Below are 16,522 nucleotides of genomic sequence, written 5' to 3'. Positions count from 1 at the left end.
GTATCAGAGCCTCGTGCTCTTGATTGCCTAACCGCATAGAGGCTGATCTATATTGTTTTTCATTTATCTTATCGTTTTATATTCCGCTGTCTATCACGTGATAAATGGATTCCAAATATCTCAAGTGTCCCGTCTTTGATGGGAAGAATTACGGATTGTGGAAAAACATGATGACTCACTACGTGAAAGGACGCGATTGGGAGTGCTGGAGGATAATTCAAAAAGGACCGCATAAAATTCTTGTGGCATCCGAGGAAGGCACTACCTATGAAAAGAAAGAAGAGGACTATATCGAGGCCGACTACAAGAAGGCCGAAAAGAACTCCAAAGCAATAAGTCTTCTACAAAACGGAATGACTTCCACTGAGTTTGATCGATTCTCTTCATGTTCCACGGCAAAGGAGATATGGGACGGGCTCGAATTAGCTTATGAAGGTACTTCCATTGTTAGGAAGCACCGAATTGATTTGCTTATGCAAAAATATGAGCTATTCATTATGGAGCCTAATGAGTCCTTAGATAGTATGTCCGCTAGGTTTTCAAGTATAATAAATGAATTAAAAAACCTAGGTAGAACCTTCTGTACCGAGGACATTGCTAGAAAGGTTCTTAGGAGCCTTACTAAGAAGTGGCGTGCTAAGGTCACTGCAATGGAGGAATCACGAGATCTTGAAACTCTATCTTATCAAGAACTCATCGGTGCTCTCATGGCCCATGAAATTACTCTTAACAAAGATGACGCTGAACCAAGTCGCAATAAGAGTATGGCCTTAAATAGCGAAGAAGTTGACTCTGAACTAGAGGATGAAACTGTCTTGTTTGCACAACGCTTTAAAAATAAAATATTTCGAAACAGACAAACAAAATCATCCTATAACAACAATAACAACAAGTCATTCAACAAAAAGGTTAATGACTCAAATAGAGGTTGCTTCAAGTGTGGAGAATCTGGTCATATGATCAAAGATTGTCCAACATGGTAGAAGATAAAGAACAAGACGAAACGTGAGAAGACAAAGAGAGAATTCAAGCAAGTTATGATGGCTTCGTGTTGGGGAGACCTTGACTCAGAAGATGACGAGGAATCTGAAGACGACGAAGTAGCAAACCTTTGTCTCAGCAGTGTTAGTCTTGACCTAATCTCCGACAGTGACGATGAAAGCACAAATTCTCATTCAAATTATTGCTTTCTTGGAGAATCAGACGAAGACGACGATGAAGAGGTAAGTTATCTTGAGCTTAAGAAACATGTTAGGAAATTGTCTAAAAGTGCTTTAATTGAATTCTTTGAACAATATCTTGATAAGTGTCACGAACAGGATTTGGAATTGAAAGATCTAAAGGAACAGATTCTCGAAATCGCAGAAGAGAATCATACTCTCAAGACTAAAGCTAAGAAGTTGAAATCTAAAGTTATAGCTGAGAAAGCTACAACATTAGATTCTACTATGGCTGAAAAGAAGGAATTAGAGTCCAAAGTTATAGCTAATGAAGCTATAACTTCCGACCTAAAGCTTAACATCAAGCACCTTCAAGCCAAAGTTATAGCTAATGAAGCTATAACTTTAGAACTTAGAAAAGTCAAAGAACTCTTGGAAACTAAGGTCACATCTAATGAAGAAGTGATCTTGGAACAAAAGAAAGAGATAGATTCTCTTTCAAAGCAATTGAAAGAATCTAAGGCCGATATGATCAATGTTAAGAAACACCACACCGATGTTGTGTTCATTCTTAACAAACGATTCCAAGACTTTCGTGACAACTTTAAAAAGGACAATGATGTAGATCACACGAAATGTCAAGAGGAAATTAAAACCCTAAAAGACCTACTTCTACACGCTAGAAAGGTCCATGACAAGTGGGAAGGTAGCACAAAAGTCCTAAACTTCCTAACCGAACAATCTGACAATAATATGAAGATGGGGTTAGGACATGAGTGCTACAGCCGTAGAGATCACTCTAAATGCAAATCAACACCTTCGGATTTTGATTTTAGAAAAAGGAAGTATGCTGATCTTCCTGAATACTTGATTTGCAATTACTGTGGTCATACGGGTCACATCCAAATCAATTGTGTCAAAAAGGCTCATGATTTACGAAAAAATGCCGAACATGCTAAAACTGCTGACACAGTTGTCGAGGATAAGGAAACCCCCACTAACGAACCTAACGAAGAAAGGAACAACAAATTTCGTTGGTTCTATGACATGGCCTTTGACTACACTAAGAAACCTAGCACTTCACAAAGTCCTTGTAGATCTCAATCTAGTAAACCTATTCACAAGGCAAATAATCAAGAGAGACCTAGAGAAATTCCTAGACCTAGAGAAAACCCTAACCCTAGAACACCTCCCAAGCCAAACAAACCTAAGGTTAGAAAAACAGTCATTAGAAGTGTATGGGTTAGAAAAGGAATTAGTTTTTAGAGTAACTAATCATAAAGGACCCAACTTAGCTTGGGTACCTAAAAACTGTATCTAATCCTTTATGCAGGAAGTAGTGAAAGAAAACAACCAATGGTATCTTGACAGTGGATGTTCAAGACACATGACCGGAGATAAGAATTTGTTTCTTTCACTCAAGCCCTTCAACGGAGGAAAAGTGACGTTCGGGGACAACAAAAAGGGAAAAGTCATTGGCGTTGGCAAAATCGGAATCTCTAAGTCTCACGCAATCAGTGACGTTTATCTCGTAGATGGCCTAAAACACAACTTGCTAAGCATATCTCAACTATGCGACAAAGGTAACAAAGTAGTTTTTCATACTGATAGTTGTCGCATTATTATAGAAGGAACGAGCAATGTTATTCTTGAAGGCCACAGAAAAAGGAACGTTTATATGGTGGATTTAAATGCTGTGCCTACTAACTCTTTTTCGTGCATGAAAGTTACACTAGATGATCCTTGTTTATGGCATAAACGTTTTGGTCACATTAGCTCACTGACCTTGAACAAGCTCAAGAAGTGGGACTTGGTTGAAGGGCTGCCTAAGATCAAGTTCGACCAAGAAAAGATGTGTGACACATGTGCAAGGTGTAAACAAGTAAGATCATCGTTCAAACCTAAAAGAGTAGTAAGCACAAATCAAGCCTTGGAATTAGTGCACATGGATTTATGTGGACCAATGAAGGTAAGGAGTAGAGGAGGATCCAGGATGAGGAAGAAAACTTGGATGAACCCGACTTTCGTCTCTCAAGAGACGAACCCCCGGATTTGGAGTTAGAGGATAATGAAATTGAGGGAATAAACGATGAACTTGATCGTTCCTCAAAAGACAAAAAGGAGAAAGACAAAGTTATAGTTGATAATACTATAACATTGACTCAAGATAAGAACTCCCAAACCAATGTTATAGATGATGTTACTGTAACATTGAATCCAAGTCAAGGTGTTGAGTCCGAGGTTATAATCGGCTCAAATACTACACCCGGATTAGATTCAGGGGGAACTTCCTCTAATTCCGAGCCAAATAAAGTCGGGACAAGCTCAAATAACGATGAAGAACCAAGCACTTCAACAAAGTGGAAATACAAGAACTCACACCCCATGGATAATATTCTTGGGAATATTAAAAAGGGTGTTCAAACAAGACGTTCCTTAAACAACTTCTGCTCTTTCTACTCTTTCCTATCCATGATCGAACCAAAGAACATAAATGAAGCCCTTGCTGAATCAGATTGGATTATAGCTATGCAAGAAGAGCTACAACAGTTCAAAAGAAACAAGGTTTGGCATTTAGTTCCTAGACCAAAAGATCGTACAGTCATTGGAACTCGGTGGGTCTTCAGAAACAAATTAGATGATGCCGGAGTCATTGTCAGAAACAAAGCAAGATTGGTGGTCCAAGGATATAATCAACAAGAAGGAATAGATTATGACGAGACCTTCGCACCTGTTGCTCGTCTTGAAGCTATTAGACTTTTGATAGCATTCGCCGCACACAAGGGAATGAAGCTCTTTCAGATGGACGTCAAGACGGCATTCTTGAATGGTTACTTACAAGAGGAAGTCTTCGTTGAACAACCCCCTGGTTTTAAGAATATCAAATTTGAGGATCACGTTTTCAAATTAGATAAAGCCTTATACGGATTGAAGCAAGCACCTAGAGCTTGGTACGACAGATTATCCAAGTTTCTACTTGATAGTGGATTCAGTAGAGGATCCGTCGACAAAACCCTATTTCTAAAAACTGAGGATTCTGACCTTTTGGTTGTTCAAATATACGTCGATGATATCATCTTTGGATCGACCAACCGAAGACTATGCAAATATTTTTTTGAATTGATGACTTCCGAGTTCGAAATGAGTATGATGGGAGAATTGAAATTCTTCCTAGGTCTGCAAATACAACAAACAGATGAAGGCATTAAGATCCATCAACAGAAATATATCAAAGAGTTGATTCGGAAATTTGGAATGGAAAATTCACACGCTATGCCTACTCCAATGGTTGAGAATAAGAAATTGACATAGGATGAAAACGGTAAATCAGTTGATGAAACTACTTACCGTGGGATGATTGGGTCACTGTTATATTTGACCGCAAGTAGACCCCATATTATGTTCAGTGTATGCGTTTGTGCGAGATATCAATCGTCTCCCAAAGAATCGCATATGATGGCCGTAAAAAGAATTTTACGTTATTTAATTGGAACGGCCAACTTATACCTATGGTATCCAATGGAATGCAATTTTGACCTAGTCGGTTATTCAGATGCCGACTACGCAGGATGTTCTCTAGACAGAAAAAGCACGTCGGGTGTCGCCACCTTTATCGGACCGTGTATCATTACGTGGGGTTCGAAGAAACAAAATTCGGTTGCTCTCTCAACTGCTGAAGCCGAGTATATTGCTGCAGGACTGGTATGTACTCAACTTTTATGGCTTAAGCAACAATTACGTGATTATGGTGTTGACGTAGGATGTATTCCTATTTTATGTGATAATACTAGTGCGATAATAATTTCTAAAAATCCTGCACAACATTCACGTACCAAACATATTGAAATAAGACACCATTTTATTAGAGACCATGTTGAGAAGGGGAATATAAAACTTGAATTTTGTAGTACTGAAAAACAATGGGCAGACATATTGACAAAATCATTAGCTAGAGAACGATTTGAGACTTTACGGTTGGAAATTGGTTTAATCAGTGGTACCTAAGCTTCTATATTTGTTTAATCTTTTTATGACTGACTAGTTAAGTTAAGATTGTATGACTGTGTCCGTATATTGCGTTGCATGAATAATTTCGTTTATAGAAATATTTTTATCATAAGATTCTATTTGCTATTTAGAAATTGGTATACAAACTTATTCTTATCACAATAAACAAAAGAGAAAATTGTTGATTACAGCCTTTTATAAACCACTTTTTGAAAATTACAGCCTTATATAATTTTTTTTGAAAATTACATCCAAAATATAACTTTTCTTCTAAAATTGCACCAACTTGAGGTTTTTGGTGAATTTTGATGATGTTTTTATGATGTACCCTTTATTATTTGAGAGCCTACTTACCCAGATTTCTTCCCTCTCCTTAACACAAACCAATTAATCACCTCAAACATCATAAAAACATCATCAAAATTCACCGAAAACCTCAAGTTGGTGCAATTTTAGAAGAAAGGTAATATTTTGGATGTAATTTTCAAAAAAAATTATATAAGGCTGTAATTTTCAAAAAGTGGTTTATAAAAGGCTATAATCAACAATTTTCTCTAAACAAAACACACCATATTTTTATCTTTCCAAATCATAAAAATCTCTTAAATAAGCTCACAAGTACACGGCTCATATTTCCTATATCAAACCAACTTCCTAATTCATGTCTTATCACCATAAATTTCCATATTTATCACTTTCCTATTCCTAATTAATAACACTTACCATATTTTACCTCCACTTGTTAACCCTAGTACCTACACCTATATATCTACCCTTGCGTGTTACCCGTCCACCCATCCCCCACTTGCCTACTTTTCTTTCTTCCAAATCTTTACCATCATTACCTTCTCCTTTACTCAAACAATCACCATCACCTTCTTTTTCAAACAATCACCATCATCATGAACACATCTCATGCAAAAAATACCCGATCCTCAACCCGTCACCACCAAAACCGTCCCTTTCCTAACCAAACATCACCGTTACCACCACATGATCCTCATTCCATGAATCATCCTTCACCACAACCAAACTCAAACTCGCCCCTGTTTCGTAGTCGGGATGAATCGGTGTCCGAAGTCAAAAGACGTCGTCTTTTCAAGGGTAAAAATAAAGTTGTTGTTGATGATAGTGAGGCTATTGTGGAGGAACCCGAGGTGATAGTTCGGAATGGTGTTGCTCGTACTCTGTTTAGGGATGCTTCGAAAGCCGCGACAAAGGAAGGGTTGAATCGTGTTCGGCTTACTCATGATGAAAGCATCTTGGTTAATCGAGTTTTGAGGTATTCCATTCATGGTGGTCGGTACTATCCGAAATCTTGGTTGGTTAGTGTACCCGCTCTTGCTTTCTTTGTTAATTTTCTTGATTTTCAAGGGTGGAGTCACATAAGTCAGTTTTCGGGTCCTATATACCCGGTTGAGGTGGTACAATTCTTTGCTAGTGTCTCAATTAAGAAAGGTGTGTTGCATGCGGTTGTTAATGGCGTTGATGTTACCGTCTCTGTTTCGGATTTTTGCTCTGCTTTTTCGGTTCCCGATGAAGGGATCGAATTAAATCCGAGTCTTAAGTGGTCTAATGTTGGTAGTGAAAAGGAGTTGTTAGTGAAGAAGTATTTTGAGGAGATGACGGAGGGTGTCAATATCGTGGTTCGTCCTCTCTCGGCTAAAATCAAGTTTCTCTTGAACTTCTTATGGAACACAGTGGTGCCGAAGAGAGGAGGCCGTGATAAGGTGTCAAGTTATGAGGCGATAATGGTGTACTCTTGGTTGGAAGGTCAGAAGGTGAATTTGGGTAGTGTTGTCTTGCACCGTATAATTCAGACGAGTCTTACGGTCACTAAGGATAAGTTGAGCACCACAATCGATTTGCCGTATGGTATGTGGATATCTCGTTTGTTGGAAATCAAACAAGTGATAGGGCCTGACAGTTACGGTGTTAGTGCTCGAGATTGTATGTGTGACAAGTTAATCAAGTTAATGGGTCTTGTTATTGATGGACCCGAATTACAACTTGCAAAGGATGTTGAGAAAGCCCCGGTGGATTCGGGTTTAGGAGCTATGGAGTCAAAGTTGGAGGGGTTTATGAGTGGTTTAATGGAGAAATTCGAGGAGCATTCGACTAGTTTGGCTACGGCATTGTCACGGGTTGGACCCTCTCGGGTTTAGATGCTAGTCGGGTGTACTCGTGGATGGAGGACGTAGACAAGAGGTTATCAGGTTTTGAGAGGGAGTTGAAGGCTATACGTGGGGAAGTGTTCCCACACGGTGATCGTCTCACTTTCCTTACGAGTCAGGGTGGTGCTTTGGTGATGCACGGGAAAGCGATGGCTGGTGATCAAGCTCTTACGTTGGAAGCTACAAAGGCTCTTTCCTTGAAGGTGCTTAATTTTGAAAGGAGCATTGGTACTCTTTCACAGTTGGTTAGGAGCTCATTCGACCGTCTGGATGCTTTGGAGCACCGTACTAGACCCGACTACGTGAACCCGTATAAGACCCGCAACATCTGAGTTCCTCTCGTCCTACCCTCATTAGCCCTTACCTTAATTAGCTTTTCTTTTATTTTTCTTAATGGTGTGTTAAACAAACTCTTATTCGGCCCATTTTGGCAATGCACTTGTGGTTATGGCCCAAGTGTTCTATTAGACATGTGATCATTCAGCCCTTAAATAATCAATTACATTAGCATAATCGAAAAAGCTTTCAAAAAGTTTTAAATCCTCAATTCACCCCCCCCCCCCCCCTCTTGAGTATTTTGGATCAATAGACTCTTCACGGTGGTCGGTGATCGATAAATTCCGAACAACTCTCTGTATATATCGTCGCTCCTCATCTCCCTCGCACACCATTCCCGCATAACTATATAATCTGTCTCTTGGCCCCGCTGGGCATGAGATACTACCCGGAACCCACAATGACCGTCATCTCAACATCCACCCAACTATCAAAGTGGCCCCAAAGAATCTTAGGAACACCCCACCGTTTGGCCCATGATGATATAAGGCCAATGGTAAAGTTCCTTCCCAAAGGAGCACTGGGAGGTCCTGATTCGAAATCACCAAGTCTTTGTTGTGATTGATCTGCATTTGTTGAACCGTGAGTACTTGATGTCCCGAACTTCCTTTCTGCATGCTCGAAACCCGACTTGTTTCTAGTTGTAGAACCTCTCGGACGGCCTTTAGGTTGCTCATTAATAGGGGGTGGCAAAATCTCTTGGTCCTCCGGGTGGGAGAAATCACGCAACAAGTCTATGACTGCCCTTAGTTTAACCGGGTCACTGTTTCTCACTCCGTCAACTAATTCCTCAAACAAATCACCATCATTTTTCGGCATTTGTTGAGGAATATCATACACCAATGTCTTCCAAAAGACATGAATATCCTCGAGATGGACCCTCCGACCTCTTTTGTACAAAGATACCAAATTGCATGCACAAGGTAATCCATGAGTCATTCGTAGCACGTGTCGGCATCCATCCTCTAACCCGATTCCCAAGCCAATGCCTCTCAAAAGTTCTTTCTCCATTAACTCTATGGCCTTAGTAGACACGTTCCCTTGCAATAAGGAGAAAGTACGGGATGTTATCCTTGGTTTACCCATTTCATCTTCGAGTTCTTTCTTAATCTTAGAGTGTTGACTTTCTAGCATGCCGTGAATACGGGACCACATGGTATCAAGTGTGAGATGACTAGATTTCAACCAATCCTTCAATAGAGAATGTGTTGACTCAACACGGGAAGTTGTCGTGTTACCAAGATGGAAGACCTCGTTTGTATAGCATAAAACAACTTTCCCTGCGTGTTCACCCCAAGCTCTCTGTATATAATCGGACATACGTCTCCACTTACGACTGAAACACACCCAAGCGTGCTGAAACGCTTCCTCGGTAAGTGCATTGATCACCTTATTCCAGCCGTCTTCTGGATTTGTGATGATATGTGACTTCATACTCTCAGTACGGTAGAATTCCAAGGTTTTACCATTGATGACTTTGTTCACGTGCCATCGACACAACAAATGATCAACCCCGGGAAATACTGCCCCAAGAGCGTTGATCAAACCCAATTCACGGTCGGTGACAAAAACACAAGGGGACGCACCCGTGACATCTAAAATGTCAGCTAACTTCTTCAACAGCCACTTGTAATTCTCCTCAGACTCGGTAGGAATCATCGAACATGCAATTAAGAAGGACGATCCGGTGGGTGTGACACCAACCATCTCAATGAGTGGATTCTTGTAAGTGTTGGTTTTATACGTCGAATCTATGATAACCACGTAAGGATAAGCCCGGAACAACTTCACGGAATCAGGATGTGCCATGAAAATGTGAGTCAACTCTTTTGACTCGGAATTAATCTCGTGCCAATGGACGTATTTCGCTTCTACCGCTAGAGCCAACATTTGCTGAGCGGTGTTTCTTTCACCCCTAGCTTCTTTCCTAATTTTCCTTGTTTCATTATATAGCTGGGTGCTTGAGAGTTGAGGTTTTTCTGGGGTTCTCAAATGAAGAGCATTTTTAATATCCCTCGGTAGAACCCCGACCATAGTTTGTTGCCTAACATATGGCTTCTCTTCCGCGTCCAATCCCGCAAAGTGCCGATCCCCGTCCTTATAAACGGCTACGTTGTGGTTGTGTAGTCCACCACCCTCGGAGGTTACAATGCTCCACACTATCGTCACTTGATCATTTTTAGACACGAAATTTTGAATGACACGAATACGAATCTTGCATGAACACTTTTGCGACCTCCTTGGCTTTTCAAGATCATCCGATTGTTTTGGTAACCCATGTCTTTTACATCGAAAATAACTTGCCAACAACCCGTTCTTTTTTCTGTTTTTAGCTCCGTTATTTGCTTTAACCAAAGCAAACCCATTCTCGAATGCGACTTTATTAGCCCAATTGAAAGCATCGTCACGCGTTTCGAAATCTATGGTAGTCTCGAACAACGGGTTGTAATCAATTGAATTCTCGCCAAAAGTCTCCCACGATTTCTATTACAAGCAATACAGACTATAGTAAGACAATAAAAAAGATTCATAACCTAAATAAATTGCGTAAAACGAAAGAAAAACAAGATAAAACGAGTAATTCATGGCTAAAACACGAGACTCAACAATCGACCATGGCCAAACATTAGTTTCCAACGTTCAACCATGGCCAAACATGGAAAACCAACGTTCAACCATGGTCAAACAAGGAAACTCAACGTCCAACCATGGCCAAACATTGGTTTCCAACGTTCAACCATGGCCAAACAATGGATTCCAACGTTTGGACGATGGCAAATACGGAAATCCAACGTTTGGACCGTGGTAAACGTTGGTTTCCAACGTTTGGACCATGGGCTGAACGTTGGATCTCAACTTTGGTCCATGGTTCAACCTTCGGGGGATAAATTTCAGATTTACGCAGAAAAATCGCAATTTCGCTACTACTAAGTTAATACGTGACGTAAATCAACTATCGAATAGAATTAACGATGCGCAAAAAAATGAAAATTAAGCAAATAATGAAGCGATTAAGTTTTTACGTACCGGTGATTCAGGATCCGTCATGTTGTTAATTGTTGTTGTTGGTTTTTTTTTTAATTTATAGTTGATTTTTAGTTGAATTTGAGAGGAATTTTTTTAGAGAGAGAAGGTGTTGGATGAGTGGAAGGGCAGTTATCGTTTTTTTTTTTTTTGAAAAACGTCGTCGATATAAATCAGCCCCCACCGATAACCACCTGCTCTGCCTAACATCAATTCGTTCACCATTATTCGCTTCAATTTGGCGCAATGATGGTGATTATCGAGCACTCTTCCTGCCACTACTGCTACTATTTTGATGGGGATGAAATTCATTTGGAATGGACTCTTTGTATTCAATTAACAATTAAAATACTTAATTTGGGCTGGACTTTTTAACTCTTTTAAGATAGAAAGGGCAGTTGTTTTGTGAATGATTTAGTAAGGGCATTCTTATTTTTACGGGTTTGGTGTATGACTATTTGGGTATGAAAACTCATATTTCATGCGTTTATTACAAAGTAAAGGGGATTGGGCAAGAAAACTAGCTTTCTCGCAAACAAATACAAGGAATAATTTTACATCGTATTCATTATTTCAAGTCAACTACCAACTACGTTATATCAAAAATCCAAAATCCGATTTCAAAAAAAAAAATCCATTTAAAATCTAAATATATCACATGAAAAATAAATAATTAAAATTTTAAGTTACTAACCCATCTTTTAATTAAAACAAATACCTACAATATAGAAAACGGGTAAGCGGGGTGGATACAATTTTATGACTCCTTGACTTCAAAACATACGAGTAGATTTCAGCTAAATATTGGAAACAGCGTGCCAAGATTAAATGGAATTTAGAGGGAGATACATGCTCCAAATACTTCTTTAATTGGGTTACGGGTCGAGCTGGTAGGAATTATATTGCTGGGATTAAAATGGATAATGGGGAGTGGAATTTTGACACCGAGGACATTATGGGATTATTTGTCCATTACTACTCTGGTCTTTTTAAGGAAGGAGTGAATGAAGTCTCATTTGATGAGTACTTCCCTACTGTTAAGAACTTGTTCACTGTCAATAAAGAGTTCCTTTCTCCGGATGATAGTGACGCTCTTGGCATCCATTTCACTCCGAAGGAGGTTCGCACGGCAGTTTTTCAGCTCGGCCCTTTGAAATCTCCAGGGCCTGATGGTATTCCTGCTATTTTCTTCCATAAATGTTGGCACTTCATCAAGCACGAGGTTATTGGAACTGTCTTGGCTATCCTGAATGGTAATAGTTCACCAGAATTCCTGAATAAGACTTTCTTAGTTCTTATTCCTAAATCTAGTGCCCCTGAAACAGTTGATAACTTCCGCCCTATTAGTTTGTGTAATGTTATAATGAAAATTGTTACAAGGTGTATCACTAATAGATTGAAGAAGTTCATGGGAAAACTAGTGGGCGATTTCCAAAATGCGTTTGTTCCCGGGAGGAATATTGGTGATAATATTTTAATTACTAATGAAATTTTGCAAAAAATTTCATCATCTAAAAATGGTAGGATGGGTAGGATGGCGTTTAAAGCTGACATGAGCAAAGCGTACGACCGGTTAGACTGGAATTTTATTAGAGGTACGCTGGTTTTGATGGGATTCCCCTGCAACTTCATTCAGCTGATTATGAAGTGTATCACGACGGTGTCTTATGAAATATTGGTTAATGGTGTTCCCTCAAGGCGTATCCATCCAAGATGCGGTCTGCGTCAAGGCGATCCGCTTTCTCCATATATCTTTGTTCTGTGCACTGAAATTCTCTCTTTAAACATTCTGCGTATGGAGAAGGATGGACTTATACAAGGAATTAAGATTAGCAGGAAGAGTATTCCTATCTCTCATATGCTCTTTGCTGATGATTCTATGTTTTTTATTGAAGGTAATTCTAAGAGCTGCGATAACCTGGACAAAGTTATCAAGGATTACTGTCATGCATCAGGTCAGGTTATTAATGATAACAAATCCTCTATGACTCTAAGCTCGTGCTCTAGCCTTTCCTTTGCTCGAAAATGTTTGAAAACCTTCAATATACCGTGTGGCACTAATATGGGTTCCTACTTGGGTATTCCTACTGATGTGGGTCTCTCAGGGTGTAATAAAAGTAGAAGATAAATTTTTGAGTTTATCATTGATAAGGTTAGTAAGCGGTTATCCTCATGGAATTGTGTTCTCCTATCATCTGCTGGTAGATTGGCTTTGATTTCTTCTGTCTTGTCTTCCCTTTCTGTTTACTTTCTATCGGTATTTAAAATACCGATAAGTGTGACAAAAAGATTAGATGCTATCTTGTCACATTTCTGGTGGGCAGGTCACAAGAAATCTCCTTCTATTAGTTGGTGTAGTAGGCTTTTCCTAAGCCAACCTAAAGGGAATGGTGGTCTGGGTATTAGACGTATGAAAGAGTTCAACCAAGCTCTCTTAGCAAAGATTGGTTGGAGAATGATCATCCATCCAGACTCTATCCTTAGTAAGTCGATTGGCGCTAAATATGGCCTAAGGTGGCAAGATGGTGAGCTGCTCTTTAATGATGGCAAGAGTAATTCTTCGTGGGGATGGAAAGGTATTGCTTGGGGTCTTGAACTTATTAAACCTCTTTTAGCTTGGAACATCTCTCCATTTTCTGACCTTAGTGTCTGGAATACTAAATGGGTCAATGGAAGGGTGCCAAAACCACTATGTCTAGAGCTTCTTACTGATCCACCTAATTTGAGTAATTTGAGGATCAAAAATCTTATTAGCAACAATAGCTGTTGGGACCGTAGATTAGTGTCTACGTTTTTTGATGAAACCTTTGTGAGAGATATTCTTGCTATTCCGATTCGATGCTCTGAAGGCATGGATAACTTCTTTTGGTCGGCTTCGTCGTCCGGAAATTACTCAGTTAAGATTGGCTATCACATTGCACTAAAAAAATTATGGAATACTTCAGCTACCCCGAAGGACCATTCAAGAGTTCCTGCTGCGTGTATGGGTGTCTTTCAGAAAATCCTTTGGAACTTACCAGGGCCAAAAAGTTGGATCATCCTTATTTGGAAAATTCTCACTGAATCGTTGCCCAGTGGGGAAGGTTTCTTAAAGAGGGGTTTTGATGGCCCCTTTACTTGCGTGCTTTGTGACTCACCGGAAACGGAAACGCCGGATCATCTTTTCCGCGATTGCTCATTTGCTAGTAGAGTTTGGGCTGGAAGTGTGTTGGGTATTCGGGCTCAATCAGGGAATAATTTGAATCTCCAGTCTTGGGTTTGCAATTGGCTTTCTGTTCTTTTTAAGGCTGATAATAAACAAGAGGCTTGTCTTTCCTTTTTGTGTACTATTTGGACTATCTGGGTGGTAAGGTGCAGAAAGGTATTTGATAATTGTGAATGCTCCCCTACTGGAGCTATCTTACTATACCAAGATTCTCTTAATTTGGCTCTTTTGGCCGAGGATAGAAAATCGGGTCCATATCTTTCCAAACACCTTTGGAGGAAGACTTAGGAATGGAGCTCTCTTTCCTTTGATCCAGGGTTCTCTGAACTGCTCTCAATCTCTTATTTATGTGGATGCTGCGTGGTCCAAAGAGCTTGTTGCTGGCTTGGGTGGGTGTATCATGTTTGAAAATGAGGTTGTGTCTGAATTCTGTATCAAAGGAAGTGCTGAGAATGCTGAGCAAGCGGAAGCTTTGGCAATTAGGGAGGCCTTGAAGTGGGCGCTCTCTCACAATATCCTTCATGTTACCATTTTCTCTGATTGTCTACAGGTCCTTGCTCAAGTCCTGAAGTATTCTCAACTCAAACATTGGACTAGGAATACGGTTGAAGACATCACTGAATTAGCGGCAAACTTTCATTGTGTTTCTTTTGCGTATGTTCCTAGAATTTGTAATAAAGCCGCTCATAGGTTAGCTAAGCGTGCTATTAAATTGTAGAACCCTTTAACCCGATTGTCAAAAAAAAAAAAAAAAAAAAACATACGAGTAGAAATATAAGCGACATCTAATATTCTAATAGGAGGTGAACGGCAAGAAGAATGGGGCACTATCTACACCTATATCCTTAGGAATTGCCCAGTTTCATTAAAATATCCTCGCAACTCTTAAAAAAAGTGGGTCAATTCAAAAGAATCGAATACATAAATTTTATTAAGTTCATTTTTCATATTTATCACGTATAAGTTCCGAACACAATTATTCTTTACATTTTATAACTAAATCGATATTCTACTCAGTTTTTACTTCTTTTTTTTTATTATTTTGGGGTTTATAACTAAATCGACATCTTTCTTAATTTCAATGGGACAACTATAAGTGACAATAGTATAATTTTAAACTCTGAATTATTTCATAAGATTTAAATATACTCTTTAATACTACAAACCATAACCTTTAACGTAAATATGACCTGAATCATTTTTATACATTATAACAGATCCGTGAATTTCACCTAATATAACATGTCATTTCATGAGTAAGTAAGAACATCTTATAACCAGAAAAAGATATAGTGCCTTTTTTACACTATTATTAAATCAAGAAAATATTTTTTTAAAAAATAAAACATATTTAATATTAATATTTTAATCATATGAAATGGCTATACAGAGTATTAATTATATTGACACAATTATAGAAATTACGTCAATTTAATTATTATTTTATTATTAAATGTTATGAAAATTTATAATATTGATTTTTAAACTATTTTCGTAATTAAAAGTAAAAAGGAATATTTTTATTATTATCATTTCAAATATAATATAAAAATATTAATATTTTAATAAAATTCGAATAATCTGTGACCTAACAGGTCAATCCGTTCGGGCTGAGTTTCGACCCTAAATTAACGAGTCATTTCCGGTTTGGGTTAAACGGGTCGCGGGTTAAGATTTTATGGGTCTTGACTCTGGAAAAAGCACATCAAGCGGGTTAGGATTTCAGGTCGGGTCATAATTTAACAACTCTAGGTGTTGGTCCTAAATTAGCAAGTTGTTATGTTGTATCTTAGTCTTGGATAGATGGTCAAGATTTAAGGGTTTATGACCATGAAAAAACAGTTTAGGTTTAGACAGATTTGCAATTCTGATCAATTTGACAGATCTACATAATACTATGTAGACCAATAATGTTTAATTTTTTTTGTTAATGGGGAAGATCAAACTTAATTTTTTTATTTTTTTATCTATTGTACAAAGTACAACATTAATTGCAAAACTGTTATTCATGTTATTTAATACTTCATTCATTTTTTTAGCTTCTCATTTGCTTTCTTATGATCTCCAAGACAGAACTTTGACCATATTTTCCGACTTCTATTTGTTTGTTTTTTTGTCGAAAAATTATTTAGCAAAAGATATTTTGATAATAATTAAATATTTTATTTTCAACATATTTACGATTAAAGTTTAGAAACTTTGACTTTTAAAAAGCAAATGAGAAGATAAAAAAAAATGAAGCAAGTATCAACAGGTTTTAAAACATACCGTGAATTTCACGGGTTTAAAACTAATAAACATATTTTATTCCAAAATTTATAAAATTCAAATTATATTTGATCATTTTATATTATTTTTATATGATTTAATAAAATTCCACTCCCTTTATCCCACTATTATTGTCCTACTTTCCTTTTAGGAAGGCTTTAACAAATAGGATAAAATTACTATTTTACCCCATTAATTAAGAACAAAAGGGACAATCCAATTTTGATAAGGTGAATGACAGTTAAAAACTTAGGGGTATTAGTGGTAGTTTACTAATTTTATCATACTACATTAAGAAAGGAGACAATAAAAATGAGATAAGTTTTGGAGAAAAGAGGACAATAAAA

The 16,522-nt window shown here is 38.2% G+C and overlaps 1 protein-coding gene across 1 annotated transcript; it reads left to right on the top strand.

Annotated features, from left to right (window-relative positions):
- Window positions 1-11,618: 11,618 nt before the first annotated feature.
- Window positions 11,619-14,625, top strand: LOC141589866 (uncharacterized). The gene is made up of 3 exons (XM_074410489.1): window positions 11,619-12,810; window positions 13,027-14,063; window positions 14,224-14,625. Exons 1-3 carry the CDS (start codon window positions 11,619-11,621, stop codon window positions 14,623-14,625), a joined length of 2,631 nt encoding a protein of 876 aa, XP_074266590.1.
- Window positions 14,626-16,522: the final 1,897 nt, after the last annotated feature.

This window comes from Silene latifolia, chromosome 7, assembly GCF_048544455.1.
Source record: "Silene latifolia isolate original U9 population chromosome 7, ASM4854445v1, whole genome shotgun sequence".
NCBI lineage: Eukaryota > Viridiplantae > Streptophyta > Magnoliopsida > Caryophyllales > Caryophyllaceae > Silene > Silene latifolia.
The sequence above is the reverse complement of the archived record's forward strand: the minus strand, read 5'-3'. Positions and strand labels throughout refer to the sequence as shown.